The sequence below is a fragment of the Dermacentor variabilis genome, chromosome 1 (genome assembly GCF_050947875.1).
Source record: "Dermacentor variabilis isolate Ectoservices chromosome 1, ASM5094787v1, whole genome shotgun sequence".
In the NCBI taxonomy this organism is placed as follows: Eukaryota; Metazoa; Arthropoda; class Arachnida; order Ixodida; family Ixodidae; genus Dermacentor; species Dermacentor variabilis.
Genome location: NC_134568.1, coordinates 91,970,935 through 91,998,149, shown reverse-complemented (window position 1 = coordinate 91,998,149; position 27,215 = coordinate 91,970,935). Strand labels below are relative to the sequence as shown.

The 27,215-nt window shown below is 49.4% G+C and overlaps 1 protein-coding gene and 1 non-coding gene across 4 annotated transcripts in view; both read left to right on the top strand.

Annotated features, from left to right (window-relative positions):
- Window positions 1-27,215, top strand: part of LOC142580500 (ecotropic viral integration site 5 ortholog-like) — a 289,591-nt gene that overhangs the window by 129,389 nt on the left and 132,987 nt on the right. For 2 of the 3 annotated variants that reach the window (XR_012827778.1, XM_075691154.1), the window contains exon 1: window positions 24,804-25,329. The exons of the other annotated variant lie outside the window; for it this stretch is intronic. Coding sequence is in view for 1 of the 2 variants with exons in the window: in XM_075691154.1 (XP_075547269.1) it covers window positions 25,163-25,329 (167 nt within the window). In the remaining variant the exon portion in view is untranslated. Of the gene's footprint in view, window positions 1-24,803; window positions 25,330-27,215 lie in introns of those variants that run through there. 3 annotated transcript variants of the gene reach the window in all.
- TRNAA-CGC (transfer RNA alanine (anticodon CGC)) lies at window positions 14,991-15,063 on the top strand. The gene has a single exon. It is a non-coding gene; the product is annotated as a tRNA-Ala (tRNA).

Sequence of the window (27,215 nt, the reverse complement as noted above, 5' to 3'; positions counted from 1 at the left end):
TTCACTTTCTCGACTAGGTTGGCCTTTAAGCCGTATGCAAACTCCGGATACCCCTCGCTATCCTTCTTGCCTGTGCTCCTAAACCTTTGCCGAAAAGCTTCGGTTGAAAGGCGGTATTTCTTCAGAAGACTGGCCTTGATCCTTCGCATAATCATATGCATCTTCCGCACTGAGTCTGGTGATTACCTCTGCAGCCTCACACGGCAACATAGACAGCAACCGCTGTGGCCATGTACTCGGACCGAAGTTCATCTTCTCGCAAGTCCTTTCAAAATTGCTTAGGAACAAGCCTATGTCGGTCCCGACCTCAAACGGCTTTAATAGCATGTTCATGCGGTATGATTCTGCCTCACTTGATCGTCCCAGAGCCCCTTCACTTCCTTGAGACAACTACAAACGTTTGCTTTCAAGTTGAAGTTGCATTTTTCTTAACTCGCGATCTTTATCGAGTTCCTCTCTCTCTCTGTCCCGTTCTTCTCTGTCCGGTTCTTCTCTCTCTTTTTTTCCCCTTTTCTTTTTTTTTTTTTTTTTGAATTTCCAATCCCATTTCAATTTCTTCTTCGCTGGCCTGTTCGGAAATTAGCTCCAATAATTCCGCTTTTAGCATTTCTTTGCGTACATCTATAGGCCCTGTTCCTCACCAACAATCAACAATTCGTCTCTCAGCAGTCTCCTTAACTCCATGATTGCTGCTTTACTGCCTTGATCCTGCTCGCTAAATCTAGCTAGGAAAACACAACCCAGCTAACACTCAACAGTCTAGCTTCCCTACTGTTCTAAACTGAACAACCACAAAATGAAGCCTAGAGAATCAAAGCAAGAAACATGCACTCACCGCAGACACAGCACCACATCGCAATGTGCATCTCACCGCTGTCAGCCAGTTGTCAGGATTGGGGGCTCAATCCCATCGCTCGTAACCCGTTGTCAAGATTGGAGTCCGGCATGAATTAGAAGGTAGCTGGCCCATGCCGTCGTCCAACTTATCCACGCTGAGGACGTTGATGAAGGGAAGGACTGCTTCTCATCGAGAACGAGGAATATGGGTTTATTTATAGTATCTACGTCAGTCTAGCATGACTGCGAGAGAAAGTACATCAGTCTAACACGACTGCTTGAGAAACTACATCAGTTTAACATGACTGCTTGAGAAAGTGCATCAGTCTAACATGATTGCTTGAGAGAGTACTGAGCATTCGCACAACAGCGGTTTATAAACACTCGGTCCTCCCTCTATCCCAAAGTGAGGGAAAGGTTCGACCAGGAGATGAGCCGCCTGTCTGCGGGACGGCTTACACACACACACACTCACACACACACTTCCTTGCGCGAGGTTCACGGTCCCCAACCGAGGTCAGCCGGACTTCGTAGAACTCGGAGCTGACCCCCGCAGCGCGGCCGGTAGCCTATTGTCTTGCGTCTCGAACGGCGCGTGGGAACTGGCCTCAGTAAACGTTCCCGCGGGCACTACCCCGCTCGCGGCAGACCAGGTTGGCGGGCTCAGTAACATTAGTTGGTCCGCTGATCACATTCAATCATAACGGCGACGAGGCTAGAGCGTAACGGTGGCGTTCCAAGAAAAGGTTGCCGCTGTTGTCGCAACTGGCTGGCAAAACTTTCATCTCAGCGGTCCGTTCTTAACAATGGCTAGAGTCATGGGTGGTCACATTTGATGGCGATGATTGCCGCTGTGGACGCACGCAGTGGAAGGCCAAGGCACGCCATGGTGAGCGCTTGAGTGTGCATGCATTGCAACGCACTAAGATAGGTCTTGCGCGCAGTGACCGGAATAAGGAAGCTGCACCGGAGGAAGCCCATAAAAGCGCATTTGATAGCCGAAGAACTGCTCTCTCTGATATAGCCCACATTTTGCCTTTATGGAAAATTGATTACGTGTGAAATTCCAATCGGTCTCTTTTTCGTGTGCTTGATATTTGAGGGTTCCAGGGTTTCAGCGCTTTCGGTTAGTGATGATCACGAGGAAGCGCTGATTTATCTCGTATTTACATTTGATGATGGTTATTGATGCTTGCCAAGTAGGTTGTAATTTCTTTCCGGTGAACAGTACCAACGAACATTACTCAGCAAAAACTTCCCAAATCTGGCTCACAAAGTAATACGATGTTAGCTTTGGCTCCTTCTGTAGCCTTGCGGACACGTCACGCTCATGACACTGATGTTGTGAGCACATATTAATAGCTAAACTGAGCTCCGCAACGACTGAACAAGGCCATCGTGCTCTATGTTGAAAAGTGTTGGCATTAGACCGTGGACTATAGGTGTGAGATGTAGGCGTTTTGCCGTCTTCGATCGTTGCAGTGATCTGTCGATCAACTACAGTTGCATATCCAGCTAAGGACACGGCCTCCCATTCCAGCTGCCTCTTAGACGCCAGGAATAACTTGATGGGTAACGTTGACATTGGCGCCCTTCTCGTGCAGCAACATCGCAACGAACACCCGCGTCACGCATTTCTTTCTTTTCTTTTTTTTCTTTTTTTTTTTTTTGCGGCACAGAAGTCAGTAACGCTGTCGGCAGACGAACGAAAACACCGGATGTTAGCCATAACGGACGCACTGCAGTCTTAGGGTTGAAATAAGCAGCATTACTTCTATCACAATGAACCACACATGGCATTTAGGCCGAAATCTTTCCTGGAGCCCTCATTGTACCTCAGACATGGGTAATCTCTTGCGACTCTAAGGCAGCACTTCGGAGTCTGCATTTTGCCCTATAATCGCAGGACTCACGAGCAGCTGACATTCGAGATAAGACCAACATCGAGCTATGGCTAAAGGACATGAAATTATATTTCTATGGCTACCTGGACATACCAGCACTGCTGGTAATGACCTCGCCGATGAAGCCGCCCTGTCTGCTCATCTGGAAGTCCGACCAGTTTCAATCCATTTATCTAGAACCGACACTGCAAGAAAGCTTCATATCGTTGCTAAAGCTATGACGCACAAATAATGGGTTTCTTTCGACCTCCCGAAGTCTCATCTTCATAGAGTTGATTCATCCCTAAAGCTACAAGTGTCATCGAAAGTTGCCCGCTCTGAGGCGACAGTATTGTGCCGCACTGGCTAGGGGCGGCATTTACAAAGGCCTGCTTGTTCCGCATTGGAATAGGGGCTACGCCCATGTGGGACTCTCGTAGAGCTATAGAAACGTTAGGACAAATCCTATGTCTCTGTCCCCACTACGAAGTTGAGCGTGAAGCTCTGCGGACAGCATTGAACCGGCTGGACTATTGACCATTCTCGCAAATGAATATCCTTGGACAATGGCCGTATGCGCGTCGATGTCACAGAAAGCCACGAAAGCGTTGTTGCAGTACCTCAAGTTGACAGGGCTTGGCGACCGTGTGTACACTCGGCGCGAACCTTGAAATGTGCGCGAAGCTGTGCTCTCCCTATCTCCTCTCTCTCTCTCTCTCTCTCTTTTCATCCCTATGCCCCTTCCCCCAGTGACAAGTAGCAAATTGGACGTGCGTCTGGTTAACCTGCCCTCATTTCCTCTTTTCTATTTCTCTTTCTCTCTCTCAAGGTTGGCCTCTTCGAAGTTCGCGGCTATTCTTACCGCCGAACGAACTGCGTATGTCACGCCTTGTTCTAGAGAATTCCCGTTCACGCACGCACGCACACGCACACACAGGTGTGTTTCTTTGCAAGTCCATGTGCATTGTTCTCGGTTTTTAGTGACAAAGCAGCGGCAGACGAACGGCTACCCTTCCCTCTCTTTGCAATCTATCTTATGTATCCGCACGCTTGGGTATACGCTAATGCTTGTGCAGCTTTCCCCAACTCCCCCGCCTCTTCCTTCTATTTTTGTCGAAGTGCGAGAACCATTTTCTTCTCCTTTGAATTCTTGTTTTATGCTTTCAGATATTTTCTTCCATTCCTTGCCGGTGTAATGCATTTTTCTTCCTGGGCCTGCAGCGATGCCGTCCGAGATTGCGCCCGTGGCAGGCTTCGCCTCTTGAGTGCTTCGGAAACTCTGAGAAAGGCCGGTAAGGCGAGGAAGGGGGACGAGGAGGAGAAACGCAAGTATAACGGCCTCAGCCTGCATAATGCCTCCGTCTGAAATGTTCTGATCAGTGCCCGAGAAACCTGAGCTGCATGTAGCTCCCAATCGGTAAAGACAGGCTGCGTTATCGAACGCGTCCGCGGGCCTCGCGTCGTCTTATTAACTGCTCGGCCTTAGCGTTCTCCTTTAGTCCTGGTCCCTTAATTGCCCCTCTCGTCTCTCCATGCCGAGCCACTGTAGAGGCAGCAGGGATTCGAATATCACGTTTCATTAGTCTCGTGCGAAGGACCAACGTCGCGTATACGTATAGTATGACGCTGCTCCTTCGCCGCGTACCACTCATGGTGCAGGCTGCACGGAATTAGTGAAGCGGTGCGAATACCTCTCGCGAATACAAACGCGCCCTTTCGGAAAAGAAAGCCATTCGTCTCGCAAAAGCTCATTTCTCACGCCTGCGAGACAGTGAAAAAAATATAAAGGAAAGCTGCGATTCTGCACCCTGTCCTAGCTGTGTGTGTGTGTGTGTGTGTGTGTGTGTGTGTGTGTGTGTGTGTGTGTGTGTGTGTGTGTGTGTGTGTGTGTGTGTGAGAGAGAGAGAGAGAGAGAGAGAGAGAGAGAGAGAGAGAGAGAGAGAGAGAGAGAGAGACGCGCCAGGACAGGGCTCGTACATTACGTGTGCTATATTCCCGGCTTCTCTCCCGTTTTTCCTCCTCTCACCCATGCCTGATCTACTGCTCTGCTTATTTTTTATTGTTATTATATTATTTTTTATTTTCACTTTTTTGCACTTTCAAAATCGTGACTCATCCGTCTGACTGCCGCGCTCCTTGTGTTTGCATAACCTTACCGAAGCATGATTGTCAAGCGGGAATTATGATGGTAGCATGCGGCTGCGGGAATTGTGCGACGAGGGCCTTTTTACTTTTATTTTATTATATTTCTCCGCGTGTACGCGGACCCTTGATTTACAATTTTATGGATATGAACTTCCGTTGCTGTCTGTATAATCATTTTTTGGGATCATATTTACACTTTCTGTGCACTTCAGTTTTAGGTGCCCAGTCACGTGTCAATTTCGAGGGGTAAAAATGGTACCCCCTAGCGTCAACTCTCACAACCCTGCCATTATAGCACTTTCACGTTGGTTCTGTTCGTCAGTTATGCTGGTACTTTTTTCTCCTGGGAGTTTTCACTTGCGGAGGCTCGAAGCAACGCGTGCGGTCGGGTAGTTTCTGTGTCGGCACAGGGTGCCCGGGGGAACTATTCTTCTGCGTCGCATAGTGGCTACTGCTCGTGGTGATCGAAAACCGCGCACTGGACGTGACCAGTTTTTCCTTGTATGGGAACAGCCGAAATAAGAGCATCTGCGTATGCACATAGACAAGCGCCACGCTATAGTGGCCGGTAAAGGAAGATATGTTCGTTAATGCAAATAGAGTCGCAAGTTTCGTTTTCCTTGCGGAGCCAAACGATAGAAATAATTACTATCGCTTGTAAGGGGACATCCACTTTCTTCATAATAACTTACCTTCTTCTTCGTCACTTTTGCCGCGCTGCTAGTGTGGGTCCTTGCCGAGCCCTCTGGCTGGTATAGCTGTAGCTTGCGTGAAAGCCTTTTCGGACCTATAATCGAAAATACTGATTACGCTGTATGAAATACGTACATGCGGTCGCGAAAAGACCGACGACCATATTTTCTGCCACGGTCTCCGACTTAACGTAACTACGAGGAAGATCGGTGTCTGTCGCTTTTTAACAGTGAAATGACTGGGCACTGTGCACTCAACCACTTGCAGGAGTCTTTGTACCGGTGGATTGTTCATATTGTTCAAAAGAACATGGATGGTGTCCATTCTGGGATGTAGAATTGCGATGGTATCTTGACGTCCTGAATTTCATCACATGCGATTCCTTCATATATGCCAAAGAGATTACTTGCCTCTCGCGGAGCTTTAATTTGCAGGAAAGGTCCTACAACTTTCTCCACTCGGTAGAGCTCCCAGTTGTTGCTGCATGCGCGCATAGCCTGGCTTTACTTCCGTGTTTCCTTGTAGATGTTCCTGCGGTGGACGAATGTAGGCCTGGAGGACCCGTGGACCGTCACCAATCCAACGCCGCAAGGCAGGATGTGGCGTCTCCCAGATTTTGCAGGAAAATCACGCTGAGAGACATAATAAGCGGGTACGACAACGCTTTATAGAAAAGAAGCACTTCTTCCAAAGGGAACATTCTTCTCACACCATGTATTCTTAGGAGCACCACAGTTGCGCGCACACGTGAAAGTGCGCACTAAGTATATAAACGGTCGCAGAGACCTGTCGACCTGCGGTACTGCGTCGCGGGCGCACAAAACAACGACGCTATTCCAGGAGCTTCCATGCCACTGTTGCTCCCTCGAGAGCGCGCAGCTTGAAGTGGCTGCCGTTCGCCCAGTGGAAAACGTATAAGGCTCGAGGGTCAGCCTCGGTTTACTTTGCTGGCCAGCTTGTCCAGGTCTGCATTCCGCTCTTCTTGCCTGCCAAAGATGCAGTATAGAAAAAGTCCCCGAATGAACGACCACTCAGTGGTTGCGCAGCGAGGGACAAAATCCGGGTTCTGCACGCTCGCATGTATCTTCCCCAACCATGTCCACGCCCCGCGAGGGTGCCTCAAAGCGAACTGCTGTGGCTGCTACTACTTCTAGCGGGTCCGCCCCCGCAGTGCAAGAGGAGAAGCCTTTCTTCGCGGCGCACTTATCTGGGATTGGGGCAGCTCGGCCGGCATCGCTTTCTCCGAGCCAAGGCCCTACCCGAGCCGCGCGCCTGATCGAGCGCGTCCGATTAAGATGGGAGACCCGGCGATCGTTGCATCTTCGTGCTGTTGCTCGCTTTCACCTCTTCTTTTGTTCTCTTTTTGGCGTTCCGGACGGCTCCACGTCCACGTCGATTCTAGTTTCGTTGTCGCTCTGCAGGTTAGTTCTTCGACGGCCACTTGTTTATAGCATCCCCAGAGATCCTTTCTCTTTTCGGGTGGCGATGCAGACAAAGCGTCGCCGCAAATAAGTGCCTTCTTCGTCTTCTTCTTTTTCTTCATTGCAGCGCACGCGCCTCTAGGGGGCCGGTGGTACCTTCCATTCGGTGGCTTGCGCAACGGCTTCCTAGCTCTACCGCGCGGCTGTGCCCGCATTCGAATTTTGTTCACCGGAGCCTCAGCCGAAATTGGCTGCATACGTATCCTCCCGAGAAGAGTTCCCTATAAGTGTATACCGGGGGTAACACGCCACGGCTGTAAATGCAGCCTTGTGTCGCACCGGGCCATGTAGAATATCGTCTTCTCGCAGAATTTGAAACCAGCAACCTACGTTTCTTGCTTGGACAATTTTTAATAATGCTGTATGCATGAATCAGTGTGCTATGCTGCATACTGTGATACGCGAACATTTAATGTTCGAGCCCCGACTTAACGTTAGGCTCGCATCCATGTGATGTAAACGTAAAAGGCACCAATGGTTTGGTGCAGTTACGAGGCTTCGTGGCGCCTAAAATATTGGCATTCCTTGCTTGCAGTTCAAGTGCATAGTCCGTAGTCCCGTCCGCAGTCGTCAATAAGCTAAGCGTGGATAAATATATCTGTACTGCTTATACTTACTCTTCGCTTGTTATTTAGCGCGTACGCAGATTACTTTTGGGCGGAACGGCCGACCGAAACAAACAAAGATTGGAACTCGCATATGTCTAATGGGTGGCAAAAATGAAAGAAAGAAGTGCCTGTCTAATTTTATGTCCCTGGTGTCACTGTCATTCGGGGCCGCAGAATCTCTGAAAGTACAAGTCCTTCTGTTCAGAAGAAGGTCTCGAACCATGCAAATGGCGAAGAGTTTACAGAATGCTCATTATAAAGCGGAATTTTTTTTTCTTAATGTCATAGCACTTTCCTACGTACAGACTAAAACCCATAAGGGTGTTCCCTGTTGTTTATATTTCACCCCATTGTAGCCGTAAAAAGGAGTGTTTTAGTGGAGTAACACACCCATTAATGTTTGTTTTGTTAGAATTACGTTGTTTCCTCTCTTCAACGGAAAATCAACGGAATAGTGGCAAGTTTGCCCAAAATGTACTACATAGATGAGTTTCAATTAAGCAATCTATAACCCATCTTTTCAGTTAAAAGTAGGTGAGGCGGAAACTGCTTTTTTTTTTCGCCCATGAACAATTCAATGCCTCCGCATGCTATGTGGTTCACAATAAACTTTAGCGCGAACAGGACGACATATTTATTATGAATACGCACTATATAACCTACCAATGCATTCTACCTGTCTGTGGTTATCGGGCTCTAATAATACGTGCCTCTAAGTGTTTGTAACAAAATGATGAGGCAATGCGTGAAAGAATATAGCCCGTACACCATGTACACGAAGCAGCCGGATGACACCCGTAGCCTGACTGCGTGACGTGTACAAACATTGACTCGGAGCAAAGAGCCGGGAATAGGGCTCGCACGGTTGTAAAGCGAATAGCTTTCTTTGCCTCTTTCGCCCATATTCGTGGTTGGCGGTCGGGGTGCGAACTGACCGCCGATGCAAAGGTGCCGATGCGAAGGGCTCGTGCTCTCGCGCAACCGAGGGACCGAGGCGCAGGGCGCGTTCTCCGCCGAACGGGGCGCCTGAAAGTGGAGCGGTTGGGGCACAATAGAGTGTTTTAGTTGAGCGTGTTTACGCTCCGCTAAGCAGCTAAGCGGAGCAGAAGCGCGAATGCGCATGCGCCGTCCGCTTAGCCGTAAGCGGGCTAGCGGAGCGAACACGGTTCGCTGAGAAGCTGCCTGAGCGGAGCGTGGTGCGCAGCGCTTTGGCTAGCGTTGGCGTCAGAAAGGATTGGATTGGATGCAGAAAGCAAGCGCACTGGCTATCACGTGGCGTTCTCCAAGACGGCGCTTTATATTCCATTAGGCAAAATAGACCGGTAACGCATTACAAGCGCACGTCTAGATACTTCATGGAGAAATAAGTTATATATACACATATATACGTTTTACTGTATAAAACTGATCAATAGGTGTTTCACGGCCGCTCGATGCTTTTGGATCGAGCGGCCGTGGGTGTTTTTATTTTCTTTCATTACCCTGAATTTGGCCAGAGGGCGCTGCAACTACGAAAGGTCCGCTCCGCTACGCTAAACGTATAACTAAAACGTGAAAATCGCCCGCCGCTCCGCTTTGGCTTAGCGGGGCCAACCGTAAAGACGCTCAACTAAACCACTCTAATGATACTCGTCTCCCGCCAGCCCCTCCCCATGTGGCTGCCGTGAGAGAGGGCTCTGCACGCAGGAAGGAGGACTGGCAGTCGTCTTACACTCGCGCCTCTGAAAGCAACACGCATATGACGAATCGGCTTATATGTAAAGCCACCTATACTACCGGTACGGATTGTGCTGGTTCACGTCCCTGCTGTCTACGGCATTACGTAATCAAACAATGAGTGCTACCGAAATAGCCTTCCTGTAGCTACCGGATATGCCATCAAGCGCATCATTCTTTTAATAAATCGAATAGCCTTCTAGAAGCGTTCGGCTGTTCCCTTTCATTGACTGCGAACGTCGATAGCTTTCCGCACATCTCTTTTTTTTTTTTTTTACTTGCTTGAAATGCAAGAGCAACCCTGAAAAAACTGCTCTTGTATGTCTTCTCGGATAATTAGAAGAACTTATGGTCATTTTCAGAGGCTTCTTGGACTCATGACCCGCCGTGGTTGCTCAGTGGCTATGGTGTTGGGCTGCTGAGCACGAGGTCGCGGGATCGAATCCCGGCCACGGCGGCCGCATTTCGATGGGGGCGAAATGCGAAAACACCCGTGTGCTTAGATTTAGGTGCACGTTAAAGAACCCCAGGTGGCCAAAATTTCCGGAGTCCTCCACTACGGCGTGCCTCATAATCAGAAAGTGGTTTTGGCACGTAAAACCCCAAATATTATTATTGGACTCATGTGCAGAGCCTTGTGCTTATGCTGTCTGACTTTAATCAGCGTTTTTCGCAGCATCTCGTGGCTTTATTTTGTTTGCCAAGCGACGAGGAGTAGCCGGTGCCACCTAAAGCTGCTAGTCTATCCTATTATGCCATGTCATCTCTATAATAAAAGAAAAGCACCCCTTAACTCCGTAAAGTGTATACTTCGCACTTAACATTCCTTTAGCACTGTGAAGTAATGCAAAGGCATGCAGTAAGAATGCATTAAGGCTGTTCTGATAACGAATATATCCCCCCCCCCATTGCCAAAAATTGCAAATAAAAATAAATAAACAAGGATGCACAAAGGATGCTTCGATAGCCTACACACCTACAAAAGGCGGGTTTAATTTAGCGACAAAAACAAAAGTAAAAAAAAGGCGGGTTTATTAAGCCGGCGCAGAAACAAGTACTATGGGAGCTGCAGCATACTTGAGCACTCTGTACGGGGTCCCACCCATATTTCGCTTAACGTGTTCGAAAAAAAGATCTTGCGCTTACCGCAGCACTGTTCTTGCAGAAATTTTGCAGAAGGCTCGCATTTTCGACTCTACGTCGTTTAGTTTAACACTTGCGACAATTAATTGCCTGGTTTCTAAGTAAAAGTGCAAATTTTCCTTCACTTATCGCGATGCACAACCTAACGGCTGAGCAAGAAACAGCTTTGTTCGCTCCAAGACGCCATGAGGAGCTGAGGCATCTGCAGGCTCACGCGCTGTGCTCTGAAAGACGCAGAGCAGCACACATTCGGAGAGATGGTCTCTCGTATATACATGAACTGCGGTTGCTAAACCGCTGGGCAAACGATGTCTGTTTGTTCTTTTTTTTTTGCACCCTTTATACTCGCAGGTCGCATTGCGCGCGCTGTGTGCAAAGGTTTTTCACATTGATTCTTGGATGAAAGGGTTCTGTTGGACATTGTAAGGGCCGTGGGCGGCATAGTGTAGCCCAAGCGCAGTTCGTGAAGGGATGGCACCCTCGCCGGAGCTGCCTGTGGCCCTTTGATGCAACAACCTTGCGCAGGCTGTCAGCTGATCCACGTGTTCCGCGCACAGGCTCCGCCGCGGAACCCGTCTTCGAGACGCGGCTGCAGCGGGTGGCCGCGTTTCCGCGTGCAGTGAACCCCCGGCGGGGTTACGCCGCGGGTCACCAGCAGCCGTAATGGTCTGCGCCGCTGCGCACCTTTTTTCCGGAACCGGGGAAAGCACAGTCAGTCTGCCCCGCAGATTACCAGCATTACTGCAGCGGGGCCCCGCAGTGCGCTGCTTCCTCGTGGCGCGCGGATCCAGCGACATTCACGCACCGGTGGTTGAGGATTCGAATTCACTGCTGCGGCGGGCCAGGCTGGCAGGAAAGTTTTTCGGCACGGTATACGTGTATATGTTGATACGGAGCATTTTGTGCTCTGTCGCGCTGCAGCTGCGAACAGGGCGCTACGGTAAAGCGCAGCTTTGCGAGGATTCGCATCGAATGGCGGTGCAGAGGCGAGTGTCTTCTTTTCATGTGAGCGTGTATACCTTCCAGGTGCTTTCCGTTTTGCATGGCTGTATGCGGAGTACCGCATTGCAACAAGGGCGACAAGGTGCATTAACCGTAAGCTATATGCGCTTGAGCGCGCTCTGTCTGTATATAGTCTTTAAATATAGGACCGTTCGTGCGCGACGGTATGGTTGTAAGCCGTTTCGCGTCAAAAAAGTATATTTTTGTATACTGACACGTGTACTTGTCTTCATCGGGCGACACGTTTCACCGCCTAACAAATGTTATCGCACAGCGCAGGACGCGCTTGCGTGTGTCGGAAGTTTCTGGAATGTTATCGATGGTTCCATCCACTGTCTGTGACCGAACCTTGTGTAATCTGATTGCATGTGTGCGCGACGCGAATAATGTAGAACTTTGTGGAAGGCGCGCGGGTCCCAGCGATGAGTCTGGAACATTCGACGATTGATGTATAAAAGTCGACGCGCTTGACCCGATGATCAGATTTTCGACGATCGCCGACTGTGCTCGCCGCTGTCGCCGTTCTTTGAGTGTAGCCTGTTTTTGAGGGCACAAGTTCGCCAAATAAAACGCTAGTTTCGTCTTTCTCAGTTTGGCTGCTTTCTTCACAGTTACTACCACGTGACAATATTGACGAACAGATGGTGACGCGCTCAATAACTTAGCCAAGTTAGGGCTGGAAGTCCGGTAATAAGTTCTGAAACGTCTAACGGGGCACGTAATACTATTGCTCGTGGAAAATATTTAATTTTTTTTGCGGACACCTAAGGTGCGTGAAAATCAGATACGTAATGGCTAGGCTCTACTTGCTATATGACTTACGATGGAAGCTTGATTGATAGGGTTTGTCGCCAACAAGCAACACCGGTGCTACCGAAGCGACGTAGTGGACGGTTGTAGATTTATTTTGACCGCGACGGGCGATGCTGGTGAGGGTGAGGGGGTAACGTGCGCGTGAAGCGCGGTACACTAGTGTTTTTGTATTGCGTGCGCACCTATCGAAATGTGACTACCGCGGCCAAGTATCGAACTTGTGACCTCAGCAACAGAACACGAAATCTAATGCGGCGGGTGCGATGGAAGCATTTTAAGACAATTGGGATGCGTATTAAGCGCGCTACCGGCAGGATGTTATTCCTCCGTATAACTTTGGATAATAATTGTGACATCTTTTTGGAAAGTCTGCCATTGAGTGTTTAAGTTGACGTCATACAAGTGTATATAGTTTAGGATTTCAGGTATAATCGGCTAGGCTGTTCGCAATCCACGTTAATTAATGATTTGTCTAATTCTAAGGCAAAAAATACCTCACACCTTAACAAGACGACGGGCAACAACCCAATTTCTTCACATGAGGCTGATGTTCTCTTTCTTTTTATTTTTTCTCTGACTCTCTTATCTTGCTTTTTTTTTTCACATTATGCTTGATCTGGGAAGCCCGTCTATCATCCCCTTGCTTAACAAAAGCTAGAAGCATGCTTATCATCCTCTTCCTTTAAGTGCCGTAACCCCGCACGCCGCTTGCACTGCGCTTTCGGTACACAGTGCTGGGACCTGTATGAGTGTGCTTCGGGGCTTTCTTCCGCTCGCGTGTAGCGCACGTGCGCACTGCGGAAGGGGACATCGTTGCGTGCCGCGGCAGCCTTTGCAACCGCGTCGGCCATCGCTGTCCCAGATGGAGCCCGTGCTGCCTGCAGCTTATGGCCATCATTACGGTGGTCGCGGCACGCGCATGCAGGGTGTATACCTAACGAGTGGCCGCCTCCTGCTGTAGCGCAACACTGCTTCTGGCTACATCAAAAGGGAGCGTGCTGCTGCCGCAAAGCCATTTATAGCCTCTTGCTGGCTAAGGCTGCGCTGCTTCTGTTTACTTCTGCACGTTGATCTTTCTTTCTTTCTTTTCGCATCTACTGCACTTAAGGGATCTGCGATGGTGTGAGCGTGCGAACTAGGCGGTAATTTGCAGAACGAGGAGCGGCGCCAATACGCGTGCTTACTGACGCCGCAAGCTGGCGACGGCGAGTCGGTTTCTCGGCGCCCGCGCTGCCGCGTGGCCGAGATCCCGGGGGCCGCCGAGGAAGTTTGTGCGCGCCGATTGCGGCGGGTGGTATCGAGGAAAGATGGCTCAGTCTTGCACGTCAAGTGATATGATTTATTGTATATGTACGTAGGGGGGGGGGGGGGGGTGAAGGATATGGGGTTAAGACAGTGGCGGCGGAGGTTGCGAGTGCGAGGTCGCCAGAAATGAAAGCAAGTGTTTCATTCAGACTCGCCGAGAACTTCGCCACTTCACCTCCCCCCACATCCTTTGGAGTTCCTTAGAACACATCCCGGAGTGGCCCTGATGCAGCGCCAGACTGGCGGCACGAGCCGCTGCCAGTGTCGGTTGCGGCGAGGGGCCGTCTGTGCTCGCAACGATTTCCGATGAGCGCGAGTCTTCTTCTGAAGAGTGAAGAAGCTGGAGCAAAGTAAAAATAGCAGCGCCTTGTAGTAGACTGTTTGTAGAAGCGCGAATTGTTCACTCCATCACTTATTGAAGAATGGATTGAGAGATGTAAATGGCACAGTCAAAAACTTTTTTCAGCAAAACTCGCAGTGCGCACGATCTGCTGGGCCATCGGTTCATTGAAGATTTTCCTGTTTGGCCCTCATAAATAATTAAAATAAAATAAACAAATAAACAAATCATGAGATGCCAACAAACAAAGACACCAAGGGCAACATAGGGGAAATTACTTGTAGTTACTAATTGAATTAAAGAAATAATAATGTAATGGAAATGAAAGTGGTTGAAAAGAAAATCTTGCCGCAGGTGGGATAGGAACCCACGTTTCCGCATTACGCCTGCGATGCTCTTACCGTGATTGAGCTACCGTGGCGCAGTTTTTCCATCCACTGTCTGGGGTATTTATGTTATTTTACTACTAGATCTAGCTAACCCTGGGAGTGTTAGCCAGCGCCACCACTCATAAATACCCCAGAAAGTACCGGATAAAGTAGATGGGAAAGCGGTGCTGCGGTAGGACAATTGGCAAAAGTATCACACCTGTAATGCGAATACGTGGGATCGTTCCCCACGTGCGGCAAGTTGTCCTTTCATCGATTTTGATTTCCATTAATTTATCATTTCTTTAATTCAATTAGTAAGTACAAGTAATTTCCTCTATGTTGTCCTTGGCGTCTTTTTTGGCTTCTTATGATAAGATTAATAGAAATCTGGCCCCTCGGTTAACCCCCCTCTCTTCTCATTCATTACATAACGAGGGTCTCGAATCCGGCAACGTTGATGCCTCTAGGTAGCATGTGTGGGTTTATTGACCAGTTGCCTTCACGCAAAAAGATCACGTACTCGTGACGCCTGCGGCAGATAGGATGTTCCACATCCGCCGCCTAGGTTTGTGATTGGTGGCGCTGGCTAACACTCCCAGGGTTAGTTCTAGCTGCAAAATGTAAATACCCAAGAAAGTAGATAGGAAAACGGCGCCGCGGTAGCTCACTTGGTAAGAGCATCGCACGCGCAATGCGAAGACGTGGGATCGTTCCCCACCTGCGGCAAGTTGTTTTTTCATCCACTTTCGTTTCCATTAATTAATCATTTCTCTAATTCAATTAGTAAGTTCAAGCAATTTCCCCTATGTTTACCTTGGTGTCTGTTTGTCGACTTGTTGTTATATATATATATTGCATAAACAAGCCTGGAGTGCAGCCTGATCCCGGTGACCAGAACCGGTAACGCCCTCCCTCACCAGAGCAGGATTGGCCACCCTGGTGCAGTACTTGGCCGCAACCTCCTATATGAATACAACAATCAAACCCCGGCCCTCAGTCCCCAGCAGCTGCAAAGAAACTGACCACGGCGGCGGTCAGACCTGCGACGCTGCAGAGGGTTCCGGACAGGCCGCCATTGGAATCTGAATCTGGCAACGTTTAACGTTAGAACGTTATCTAGTGAGGCGATTCTATCAGTGCTATTGGAGGAATTAGAGGGCAGTAAACGGGATATAATAGGGCTCAGTGAAGTTAGGAGGGCAAAAGAAGCATATGCAATGCTAAAAAGTGGGCACGTCCTGTGCTACCGAGGCTTAGCGGAGAGACGAGAACTAGGAGTCGGATTCCTGATTAATAAGGATATAGCTGGTAACATACAGGAATTCTATAGCATTAACGAGAGGGTGGTAGGCCTTGTTGGGATAATAATAAGTACAAATTGAAGGTCGTACAGGTCTACGCCCCTACATCCAGTCATGATGACCAGGAAGTCGAAAGCTTCTATGAAGACGTGGAATTGGCGATGGGTAAAGTCAAAACAAAATACGCTATGCTGATGGGCGACTTCAATGCCAAGGTAGGCAAGAAGCAGGCTGGAGACTAGTCAGTGGGGGAATATGGCATAGGCTCTAGGAATAGCAGGGTAGAGTTATTAGTAGAGTTTGCAGAACAGAATAATATGTGGATAATGAATACCTTCTTCCGCAAGCGGGATAGCCGAAAGTGGACGTGGAGGAGCCCGAATGGCGAGACTAGAAATGAAATAGACCTTATACTCTGCGCTAACCCTGGCATCATACAAGATGTGGACGTGCTCGGCAAGGTGCGCTGCAGTCACGATAGGATAGTAAGAACTCGAATTAGCCTAGACTTGAGGAGGGAACGGAAGAAACTGGTACATAAGAAGCCGATCAATGAGTTAGTGGTAAGAGTGAAAATAGAGGAATTCCGGATCAAGCTACAGAACAGGTATTCGGCTTTAACTCAGGAAGAGGACCTTAGTGTTGAAGCAACGAACGACAATCTTATGGGGATCATTAAGGATTGTGCAATAGAAGTCGGTGGTAACTCCGTTAGACAGGATACCAGTAAGCTATCGCAGGAGACGAAAGATCTGATCAAGAAACGCCAATGTATGAAAGCCTCCAACCCTACAGCTAGAATAGAACTGTCAGAACTTTCGAAGTTAATCAACAAGCGTAAGACAGCTGACATAAGGAAGTATAATATGGATAGAATTGAACATGCTCTCAGGAACGGAGGAAGCCTAAAAGCAGTGAAAAAGAAACTAAGAATCGGCAAGAATCAGATGTATGCGTTAAGAGATAAAGCCGGTGTAGCATAGCCATGGCGTGCTCGCAATAACGCCAGACCAGTGAAGCCTCAGCGTAGTCAGTAGAACAAAATGAACGTTTATTCAAAGGTGTAGAGCGTATTTATAAGTAGCCGAGTGGCAGGAAGATAGAAGGGAGCACGTGTTAGTAGAGATAGTCCGAACCCGAAGGATCGCCAGATGAGGCGATAAAAGGTGCGCGCACTTCGAAAATGCGTTAAGTTGCAACATTCCTTCCTCCTCAGAAATGAAAGCGTTGCACTGGCTTTCGTTCTCTCGTTGAGCGTCTCAGAGTTTGTTGGGCGACACCTGTATGCAACGGGGCCACTGGAATATCTGGTGCCGCAAAGTCTGGAGAACGGGTGCCATTTGGAATGCGCCGAGCGGTTATGCCTTCATCCGGATTCACCGTTTCTGGATGCTGTAGTTGTGTTGCTTGGTCCGGCTCACTGCGATGTGTGGTGGTTGTAGTTACTGTCGGTTTGACGCCTGGTGCTTCCTGTCGAGGGCGGACCTGGTCCACGTGCCGCTGGATGACTCCGTCTGATGTTTCCACGGTCACCATTCTCGCTCCCGACGTCGCCTTCACATGACCGGGCGTCCACTTGCTCCCCACACCGTAATTGCGGGTATACACTTCACTTGCGGGTAGCGGCAGCCAGTCATCTTGGTCCTCTTTTGGCCCTGCAAGTGCTGGAGGAAAGCATGTGTCCAAGCGTGAGCGTATTTGATAGCCCAAAAGGAGCTCTGCTGGGGATTTACCCGATTTTCGCGGAGTCCTCCGGTAGTTAAATAGCAACCGTACTAGGTTCTCTTCCAGTTTTCCTTTCGTCATTTTCCGAAGACCATCTGTTATCGTTCGCACTGCCCTTTCCGCCGCACCATTAGACTGGGGATGGTATGGAGCGCATCGAAGGTGCACAATGTTGTTGTTTGCCACGAACAACGCGAAGTCTTGACTGGCAAATGGGGTCCCGTTGTCAGAAACGATCGTGCGCGGTATTCCAAACCTGCTGAAAATGCCACGCAGACAGTCAATGGTAGTCTGCGTTGAGGCATGTGACAAAGGTATTGCTTCGAGCCATTTGGTGTGTGCGTCGACTACTACGAGTATCATTTTTCCGCAGATCGGACCCGCGTAGTCAATGTGAATACGGGACCACCTTTCGCCTGTTTCAGGCCAGTTAACGACGGGAGCTGCAGTTGGCATCGGCAGATTTTGCACACAGTACTGGCATTGTGCAGACACGTCTTCAATATTTTTGTCGAGGCCTGGCCACCAGAACAAAGAACGAGCGACAGATTTCATTGCCGGTGAACCCTGGTGCGTTTCATGTAGAAGATGCAGCACTCGCTCCCTAGCTTCGGTCGGTATTATGACCCTATTACCCCAGTACACCAGTTCATGTGCTACGTATAATTCGAGCTTGCGGTCAAAAAACGGCAGTACGGCCCGGGCCATTCCGTTTGCGTTTCTGGGCCACCCATGTAATATGTACCGTTTGACCTCGACCAGGACAGGGTCAAAAGCCGTTAATGCTTTCAGCTCACGCGTTGTTATGGTGCCATTGTTCAGCTGGTTTAGCGACAGCACATATTCGGGCGGCTCACCGTCATCGTCAGATTCCGAAGATCTTTGCGGAAGTCGGCTGAGGGCGTCAGCGTTCAGCATCTGTCGTCCTGGTGCATACTGTAGCCGGTAGCGGTAGGCCCCCAGGTGGAGCGCCCAACGTTGTATCCGTGCGGCGGCCATTGTGGGCGTCTGCTTGTCCGATTTCAGCAGGCCCAACAATGGCTGGTGGTCAGTCACTAAGGTAAATTCCCGACCTAGAAGGTAGTCGCGGAATTTCGTGACGCCGAATACCAGTGCCAGTGCCTCTCGCTCGAGCTGCGAATAGTTGCGCTCCGCCTGCGTTAATGTTCGCGAGCGGAACCCAATGGGCCTGTGAACGTTACCGGTCGTGTGAAACAAGACAGCTCCCACACCGTACGGAGACGCGTCACACTCAAGTTTAAGTTCCTTCGAAGGGTCGAAATGAACTAGAACCTTGGCTGTTTTAAGGCTTTGCTTGGCAAGATCAAACGCATGCTCTTGCGGCTGTTTCCATTGCCAGCGTGCGTTCTTTTCAAGCAGTTGATACAATGGGCCAAGTGTGGTTGACATGTTCGGCAGAAACCGCGCGTAAAAAGTAATCATACCCAAGAATGAACGAAGCTCACTGACATTACAGGGGCTCGGTGCCATCATGATAGCGTCAAGGTTTTTTTCTGTCGGATGAAGCCCATCACGATCGATCCGATGGCCTAGATAAGTTACTGCTGGGCTGCGCAAGTTGCATTTATCGAACCTTAGCTTTACACCGCGCTCTCGGAAGCGCTGTAAGACGTTTTTCAGCCTTTCGCCGCCGTCACTCGCTTTTTCGGAAATGAGCACATCGTCAAGATAAGCCTGTGCTCCTGGAAGGCCAGCCAATACCTCATCCATTTTCCTTTGGAATATTGCGGGCGCTGAGGCTATACCGAAAGGAAGTCGATTGTAGCAAAATAGCCCTTTTGGCGTATTAATGACGCAAACTTTCTTCGCGTTATCGTTTAGCGCCACTTGATCGTATGCATCCCGTAAATCCAAAGTGCTGAAATAGTCCCCATCGTGTAATCGGGCAAACATATCCTCAATGATTGGCAATGGGTATTGCTCAGTTGCACACGCTGGATTTACTGTGGCCTTGAAATCGCCGCAGATTCTTACTGCGCCGTCTTTCTTAAGCACTACGACTATGGGCGTTGCCCATTCAGAGTGTGCCACCGGCGACAGCACGCCCACAGAAACTAAACGGTCTAGCTCGAGTGACACTCGCTCGCGTAGCGCGTATGGAATGGGTCTGGCCTTGCAGAACTTGGGTACGGCGCCTTCCTTCATGTGCAGGCTGGCTGGAGGACCCTTGATTAGCCCCAGTTCCTCGGAGAACACGTCGTTGTAGTCATTGAATATGCTGTTCACGCTGGATTCGCTCGAGTCATTTGTTGCCGCCGAGTTCTCTACAAAACTAACCACTGGAGCACCTGCGCTGTTCAGCCGCTGGATTAAATCGCGACCGCAGAGGCTTGGTCCCGCACAGTCCAAGACTGTCAGCGCACACTCCACTGTCACCCCTTTATGACAAACCTGGAGCGCAAGCTCCCCAAGTACTGGAAGGCGTCCTGTGTAGCAAGATAAATTGAGACTGGACGGTTTCAGTTTCGGCCATTGCTCACGGTGCTTATAATATAGTTCACGCGGGATGACACAAACTGGCGACCCGGTATCAACTTCCATGCTCAGCTGCACACCGCACCAATCAAACGTTCGGCGGATCGGCGGTTCCAGACAGCTTTTTCGTTGGGATACCAAAGTCCAAATGTGGGTGGCTTCGGATTCCTTGTCGGCTGAGGCTTCCGTCCCCAAGAGGGTGTTAGTTTGGCTGTCCTTGCCGTGCCTTGTTCTCTAGCCCCGCGACTTCGACATTTCCTTGCAAGGTGACCACGTCGTCCACAGCGGTAACAGCGAGCGTTAGACCAGGAGCAACACGAGTCATTATGTTTTGTACTACCGCACCTTGCGCATTCTTGACGTGTGGCAGCCCTCCTCTCATCCACTAGAGTTTCTGTCCGATACGCCTGTACTTTTAACACGGGTGTCGTTGCCGGTCCGATCATCTCTTTTACATCACTATCCGCAGCCTCAGCTGCAAGGGCCATCGCTTCAGAGTCTTGTAGCGTTAATTCTCGCTGTGCCAGTAGCTGCTTCTGCAGGGCACCTGACCGTATTCCACAAACAATGCGATCTCGAAGCATGCGATCCAAAGCACTGCCAAAATTGCAATTGTCAGCTATTCGGCGAATGTCTACCAGGAATTCATTAACAGGCTCGCCCTCCGCTTGACAACGACTGAAGAACTTGTAGCTTTCGGTGATTTCGTGTCTTTTGGAACTGTAGTGCTCACTCAAAACTTCGACGACTTCTTCATACGTCAATGCATTTGGCTTGCGTGGAGCCACCTTCCCTGCCAGCACTTGGATCGTATGCGTATTTAACGCAGCAACAAGCAATGCTCTTTTCTTAGTTGAGTCTTCAATCGCATTCGCTTCGAAGTATGCTTCTACTTTAATAAGGTACGGCTTCCACTTATCTTTGCCTTCTTCGAAGTCGGGAAGTTGGTGAGCCATGATGACCTTGGTTTCTCGGTTCTGCGTGGGTTCCGGTTCAGCGTCGACTTTCACTGCATGGGCGATGTCCATCTTCGTCGCCACTGTAGCATAGCCATGGCGTGCTCGCAATAACGCCAGACCAGTGAAGCCTCAGCGTAGTCAGTAGAACAAAATGAACGTTTATTCAAAGGTGTAGAGCGTATTTATAAGTAGCCGAGTGGCAGGAAGATAGAAGGGAGCACGTGTTAGTAGAGATAGTCCGAACCCGAAGGATCGCCAGATGAGGCGATAAAAGGTGCGCGCACTTCGAAAATGCGTTAAGTTGCAACAGCCGGCAATATCATTACTAATGTGGATGAGATAGTTCAAGTGGCTGAGGAGTCCTATAGAGATTTATACAGTACCAGTGGCACCAACGACGATAATGGAAGAGAGAATAGTCTAGAGAAATTTGAAATCCCACAAGTAACGCCGGAAGAATTAAAGAAAGCCTTGGAAGATATGCAAAGGGGGAAGGCAGCTGGGGAGGATCAGGTAACAGCAGATTTGTTGAAGGATGGTGGGCAGATTGTTCTAGAGAAACTGGCCACCCTGTAAACGCAATGCCTCATGACCTCGAGCGTACCGGAATCTTGGAAGAACGCTAACATATTCCTAATCCATAAGAAAGGGGACGCCAAAGACTTGAAAAATTATAGACCAATCAGCTTACTGTCCGTTGCCTACAAAGTATTTACTAAGGTAATTGCAAATAGAATCAGGAACACCTTAGACTTCTGTCAACCAAAGGACCAGACAGGATTCCGTAAAGGCTACTCAACAATAGACCACATTCACACTATCAATCAGGTGACAGAAAAATGTGCGGAATATAACCAACCCTTATATATAGCTTTCACTGATTACGAGAAAGCGTTTGATTCAGTCGAAACCTCAGCAGTCATGGAGGCATTACGGAATCAGGGTGTAGACGAGCCGTATGTAAAAATACTGAAAGATATCTATAGCGGCTCCACAGCCACCGTAGTCCTCCATAAAGAAAGCAACAAAATCCCAATAAAGAAAGGCGTCAGACAGGGAGATATGATCTCTCCAATGCTATTCCCAGCGTGTTTACAAGAAGTTTTCAGAGACCTGGGTTGGGAAGAATTGGGGATAAGAGTTAATGGAGAATACCTTATATAGTAACTTGCGATTCGCTGATGATATTGCCTTGCTTAGTAACTCAGGGGACCAATTGCAATGCATGCTCGCTGACCTGGAGAGGCAAAGCGGAAGGGTGGGTCTAAAAATTAATCTGCAGAAAACTAATGTTTAACAGTCTCGGGAAGAGAACAGCAGTTTACAAAAGGTAGCGAGGCACTGGAAGTGGTAAGGGGATACATCTACTTAGGGCAGGTAATGACGGCGGATTCGGATCATGAGACGGAAATAATCAGAAGAATAAGAATGCGCTGGGGTGCGTTTGGCAGGCATTCTCAGATCATGAACAGCAGGTTGCCATTATCCCTCAGTAGAAAAGTGTATAACCAGCTGTGTCTTACCAGTACTCACGTACGGGGCAGAAACCAGGAGACTTACGAAAAGGGTTCTACTTAAATTGAGGACGACGCAACGAGCTATGGAAAGAAGAATGATAGGTGTAACGTTAAGGGATAAGAAAAGAGCAGATTGGGTGAGGGAACAAACGCGAGTTAATGACATCTTAGTTGAAATCAAGAAAAAGAAATGGGCAGGACATGTAATGAGGAGGGAAGATGACCGATGGTCATTAAGGGTTACGGACTGAATTCCAAGGGAACGGAAGCGTAGCCGGGGACGGCAGAAAGTTAAGTGCGCGGATGAGATTAACATTACATTATGGGGTATTACGTGCCAAAACCACTTTCTGGTTATGAGGCACGCCGTAGTGGAGGACTCCGGAACTTTTGACCACCTGGGGTTCTTTAACGTGCACCTAAATCTAAGTACACGGGTGTTTTCGCATTTCGCCCCCATCGACATGCGGCCGCCATGGCCGTGATTCGATCCCGCGACCTCGTGCTCAGCAGCCCAACACCATAGCCACTGAGCAACCACGGCGGGTGGATGAGATTAAGAAGTTTGCAGGAACAACATGGCCACAATTAGTGCATGACCAGGGTAGTTGGAGAAGTATAGGAGAGGCCTTCGCCCTACAGTGGGCGTATAACCTGGCTGATGATATATATATATATATATATATATATATATATATATATATATATATATATATATATATATATATATATATATATATAGTCGTTGCACATTACGAACCATATTTGCGCGATTTATGAGGTTGTACAGATATGATCAATGCGGTCTTTTCGATATCTTCAGCAAGTTTCTTGATGGCGACCTCATCAGCGTGTGTCTATCCACTGTCATTGATCACATCATTGCACACTCAGTACACCACGTCTTGGCGCTCTTTGGCCACAACTGGCCCTTGCACCACAAACAAAATATATCATCATCACCCTCATCATCATCATCATCATCATCATCATCATCACCGACCACCACCACCGCCACCAGTGTGTGCTCGTTGCACACAGTCCGCGCACAGGCAGAAATGAAGGGAGGGGGCAGGTATTTCGGCTCTGGACGAATGATTTATGTGCACTAGTCGATACACTGAAAGCGCCCATTTTTCTTTGAATTTCTTGAATCTATGAGCGGATGTAAACGCCTTCGTTATTTTCGAACATCGGCTTTAAGCCTTCGAGCTGCACCACCTCGGCTGGCGATGCGGCAGTCTTTTAATAAAGTGTGGCATCGGCGCATCAGGACCGGAGCTCTGGCTCAGTGGACTCCGTGAAAGGTCACAGACAGAATGAATGAGTTGCTAGAAGGGAAAGTGGTAATAAGGAAAAGTAAATTACATAGCCTACCGTACTATTTTTGCTTCAAATCAAAGCACGTTCCCCCACTTGTTCATCGTGTAGAGAAAGAGAGAGTTGCGTTTTCAGGAATGGAGGGAGAAGAAGGTCAGGTGGGTGCCGTCCGCGTATTCGACAAAACGGTTCACCTCGCCTTTGACGAAAAAGAGTGACATGGCCTCATTTTGCACTTCTCACGAAAGCTACTTTGTTTGTTGGCAGCGACATGCATCAGAATATCGATCGTATTGAGAAGCTGCTCATTAGTGACACCATATAGTCGGCGGGCGATCTTTCGAGCTGTATTTGTCTGCACCCAATCAAGCAAACTATTACGGCCGTACTGTTGTGCCATTTCTGGGAAAACAAAAAATCTGGGCTTCATCGGTTTGACTCACGAGACCAACGGCTGCACTGAAAGTAAAACGCAGATGTGCGGTCGTTCTTCCAGTCAAGCAGGAGCGTCCCGTGCAGTCTAGCAGAGACGTCCCACTGTTTGGCGAACACTTTCCTCTGGAGTTGTCGCTTTCGCGTTCCACTGAGAAAAATAAGCGCTTCATTTGTATTCTGTTTTGTCTTGCTTTTCCTTCTCGACGTGGTATCGCCGTCTGTAGTGCCACAGGAAGCATAATGTTTGCTGTTATTGTCTTTTCTCTGACTTCCCGCCTCGTGCGTCGCACTTCCTTTGATCTGCTGGTAACTGCGCTCTCTGACTGGAAACAGTGCTGTTGTTCCTTGGTTTCTACAAAAAGACGGCACTCGAAACGGGGGTTTCAGAGTCAGACGTACTGCGCGCAAACACACACACACACACACACACACACACACACACACACACACACCGACGAGATAACTTCTCAATAGCGAAGTGGGAGGGTAACTCGAGAACAATAGGTTTTGATCTCCCTTGCTCTCTTTCTCTGACACTTCTGGCGTCCGCCACCAGAGGCCGGGACAATCGGTTGCGCGAATGGAGAGGGCTAGAGGCCACGTGACCTCGAACTGGGTCGTGTTGCGTTTAGGGCTGCGGTTTTTTTTTTGTGTTTTTCTTTTCTCTCGCTCCCTTCCGCTCCGTTGGCGGTGGCGGCGCCGACAAACTCCCAGCAATGGGAAAAACTTCGCGGGCCGCTGGACGGGCCACATCGTTGAGCGCACCTTCGTCCTTTCGGCCGGCGCCGCTGCGTTCGTGGCGCGGCGCGTTCGTCTTGGTAGCTTACACGTACTACGTGCACCGCTATGCGGCGGAACGCGTTTGATCAGCGACGCTAGCAGAATTCGGCGGCCGCAGGGAGGCGTCATCTGCTGCTGCGCCTAGCACCCGTGTCCGTCCCGGCCCAGCTTCTAGTTCCGCGCCGCAACTACGTGCTTTCCGCACGATGTGAACGCTGTATGTACTGTTCTTCGCGTCATTGGTGGCTGTGAAAAGGGCTTCAGCGCAACTTTGCACTCGTGACTTGCGTGTATGCGATTCTTGGATACGTACTCTGGGCTGACAGCTACGGAGCCGAGCGGCCAACGATCGGCGCTGAAAGGTGGGGATAACGTAGCCTCTTCCGCGCCGCCCGTCAGGAAACGTGTTTGGTTCTCAACCGCGCTGTCAGTCATGGGTCTCAGCGACACCGATGGAAGGTGAGCTTGGCAGCCTCTCGTGTTCCTATTTGCTCTTTGATGTCTGGCTGAAAGCAGGCTCACGATGTAGTTGCTCGTGATAGCCTTAACTTCCTGACACAGTACCTCCGGGCATAGAGTTCGCGCAAAGGCCGAGTTCGACCTTCTGCGCGTGCTGAATGCCCCCAGACCTTTCGCATGAACTTATGCATATGAGAGTTGCATATGAGTGACTGAGTCGCAGTGACAACTGTGCATCTCCGTCGCTTCATCATCCGCGACACTAAATGTTTGTAAATGTTGCCATCGTGACTTGAGAACAGCGATCACTTCTTTGGCTCACATGGCTTAGTGAATCGTGCGTTTGCTATATTGACCATTGGATTGACCATCTGACTGCGTCGCGATGGTTCTGTGACCTACGATTCGTGGCCGAGGAAGCGGATACCGCTTCGAGGGGGCGTAATATCCATTGCCTCTTGTATTAAGAGGGGGTAGAAGTTAACAAACGTGCAGACCCGCGTTGCGCTGCTGAGCTCGAGGATTCGATCCCGGCAGTTTGCCTAGATTTAGGTGCTCGTTAAAGAATCTCCCAGGTCGTCAAAGTTAATCTGGAGCCCTCACCCCACGAAGGCGTGCCTTGTAATCAGGTCGTGGTTCTGGCGCGTGAGACCCCATACTTTAAACAAACGTGGAGATAGGACGATAGCGGTGTCCTTTGTGTCATCATGTTAGTATATACATGCAGTGAATGGATCGGCCATGATTTTCTTCGCAAGTGAGATACAGCTAATTCTTTTTATCATTGGCATGTTGCTGCTGATGCTGCCTCGTGCTAGCGCCACCCTTTCGGTCTCGTTCGCTTTATCTGGACAGGCTATTGAAATATATAGGACGATGTTATATGCACTACGAGACGGCGCTTGAGATTACAGCCGCCAATACGGAGCCGTAAAGGTAAGGCGGCAGTTTTTTGTTGCGAGTGGTTGGTCCTTGTCACTATGGCGCACGTTACGGTTCATCACTACTGCCGTGCCAGTCGGCGGCGGTGGCCCAGCCATGAACATGAACTTCAGTGTAACCTGCAAATGTGTATTTTACAATAAAACGAATTCACAGTAACCTTAAACATATCATTATTAGGTGGTCTGCGGCCACAAGAACGGCATCTACCTGAGCTCGACTCTCTACTCACCACTAAAGAAAAAAATTACGAGGAATGTGACGGTCTCATCCCGCTGCATTCTGCTTCTCATCTGTGTAAGCGCGGGCGTGCGTGCGGCGGCCGGGAAACTATCGTTGCGAGAACACGCACAGACGCGTTGCGCGACCTCCTATCGGATTTGTGTGTTAAGACGAAACCAAATGGCTCCGCGAAGCTGCTTTCACCGTGTTACAAGCCGCGCGCATGCCTTCGCGCAGTGAACGTGAGTGGTTTGGCAACCGTGTGGAGGGGTACTGATGAGCTCGTTGAAATGGCAACCTGAATGGAGTATGCCGAATGAGCAGTAAATGCGACGCTTCTTGATCAAGATACGCTATCTGTTCCCGTCTTTGTGGGCCAACGGAGCAGCACTCAACTGAAACGAGAACATCGCCGCGGCGGATCTGGCTGCGTTTTTGGGGTGCTCGAAAGTGATTGGGTTTCCTGTTAATGTGAAAAATGCGAGTGGTGCGCCATTTGCCGATGAGAGAGAGAGCTTCATTAATGGAACCCGCTGAGGGGCAATCTTCATGCGCCAGCAAGTCTGCAGTGAAAGATAGCGCCCGCGTTCCCGGAATGACGATCTTGTGCGTAAAAAGATATGGAAGTCATGCGCATCTCGCGCGCGCCATTGATGTGCTGGCGTTCTCACAAAATTGAGCGGCGGCTGTTCAATACTGCGTGTATTTAGTCGAGCATTTTT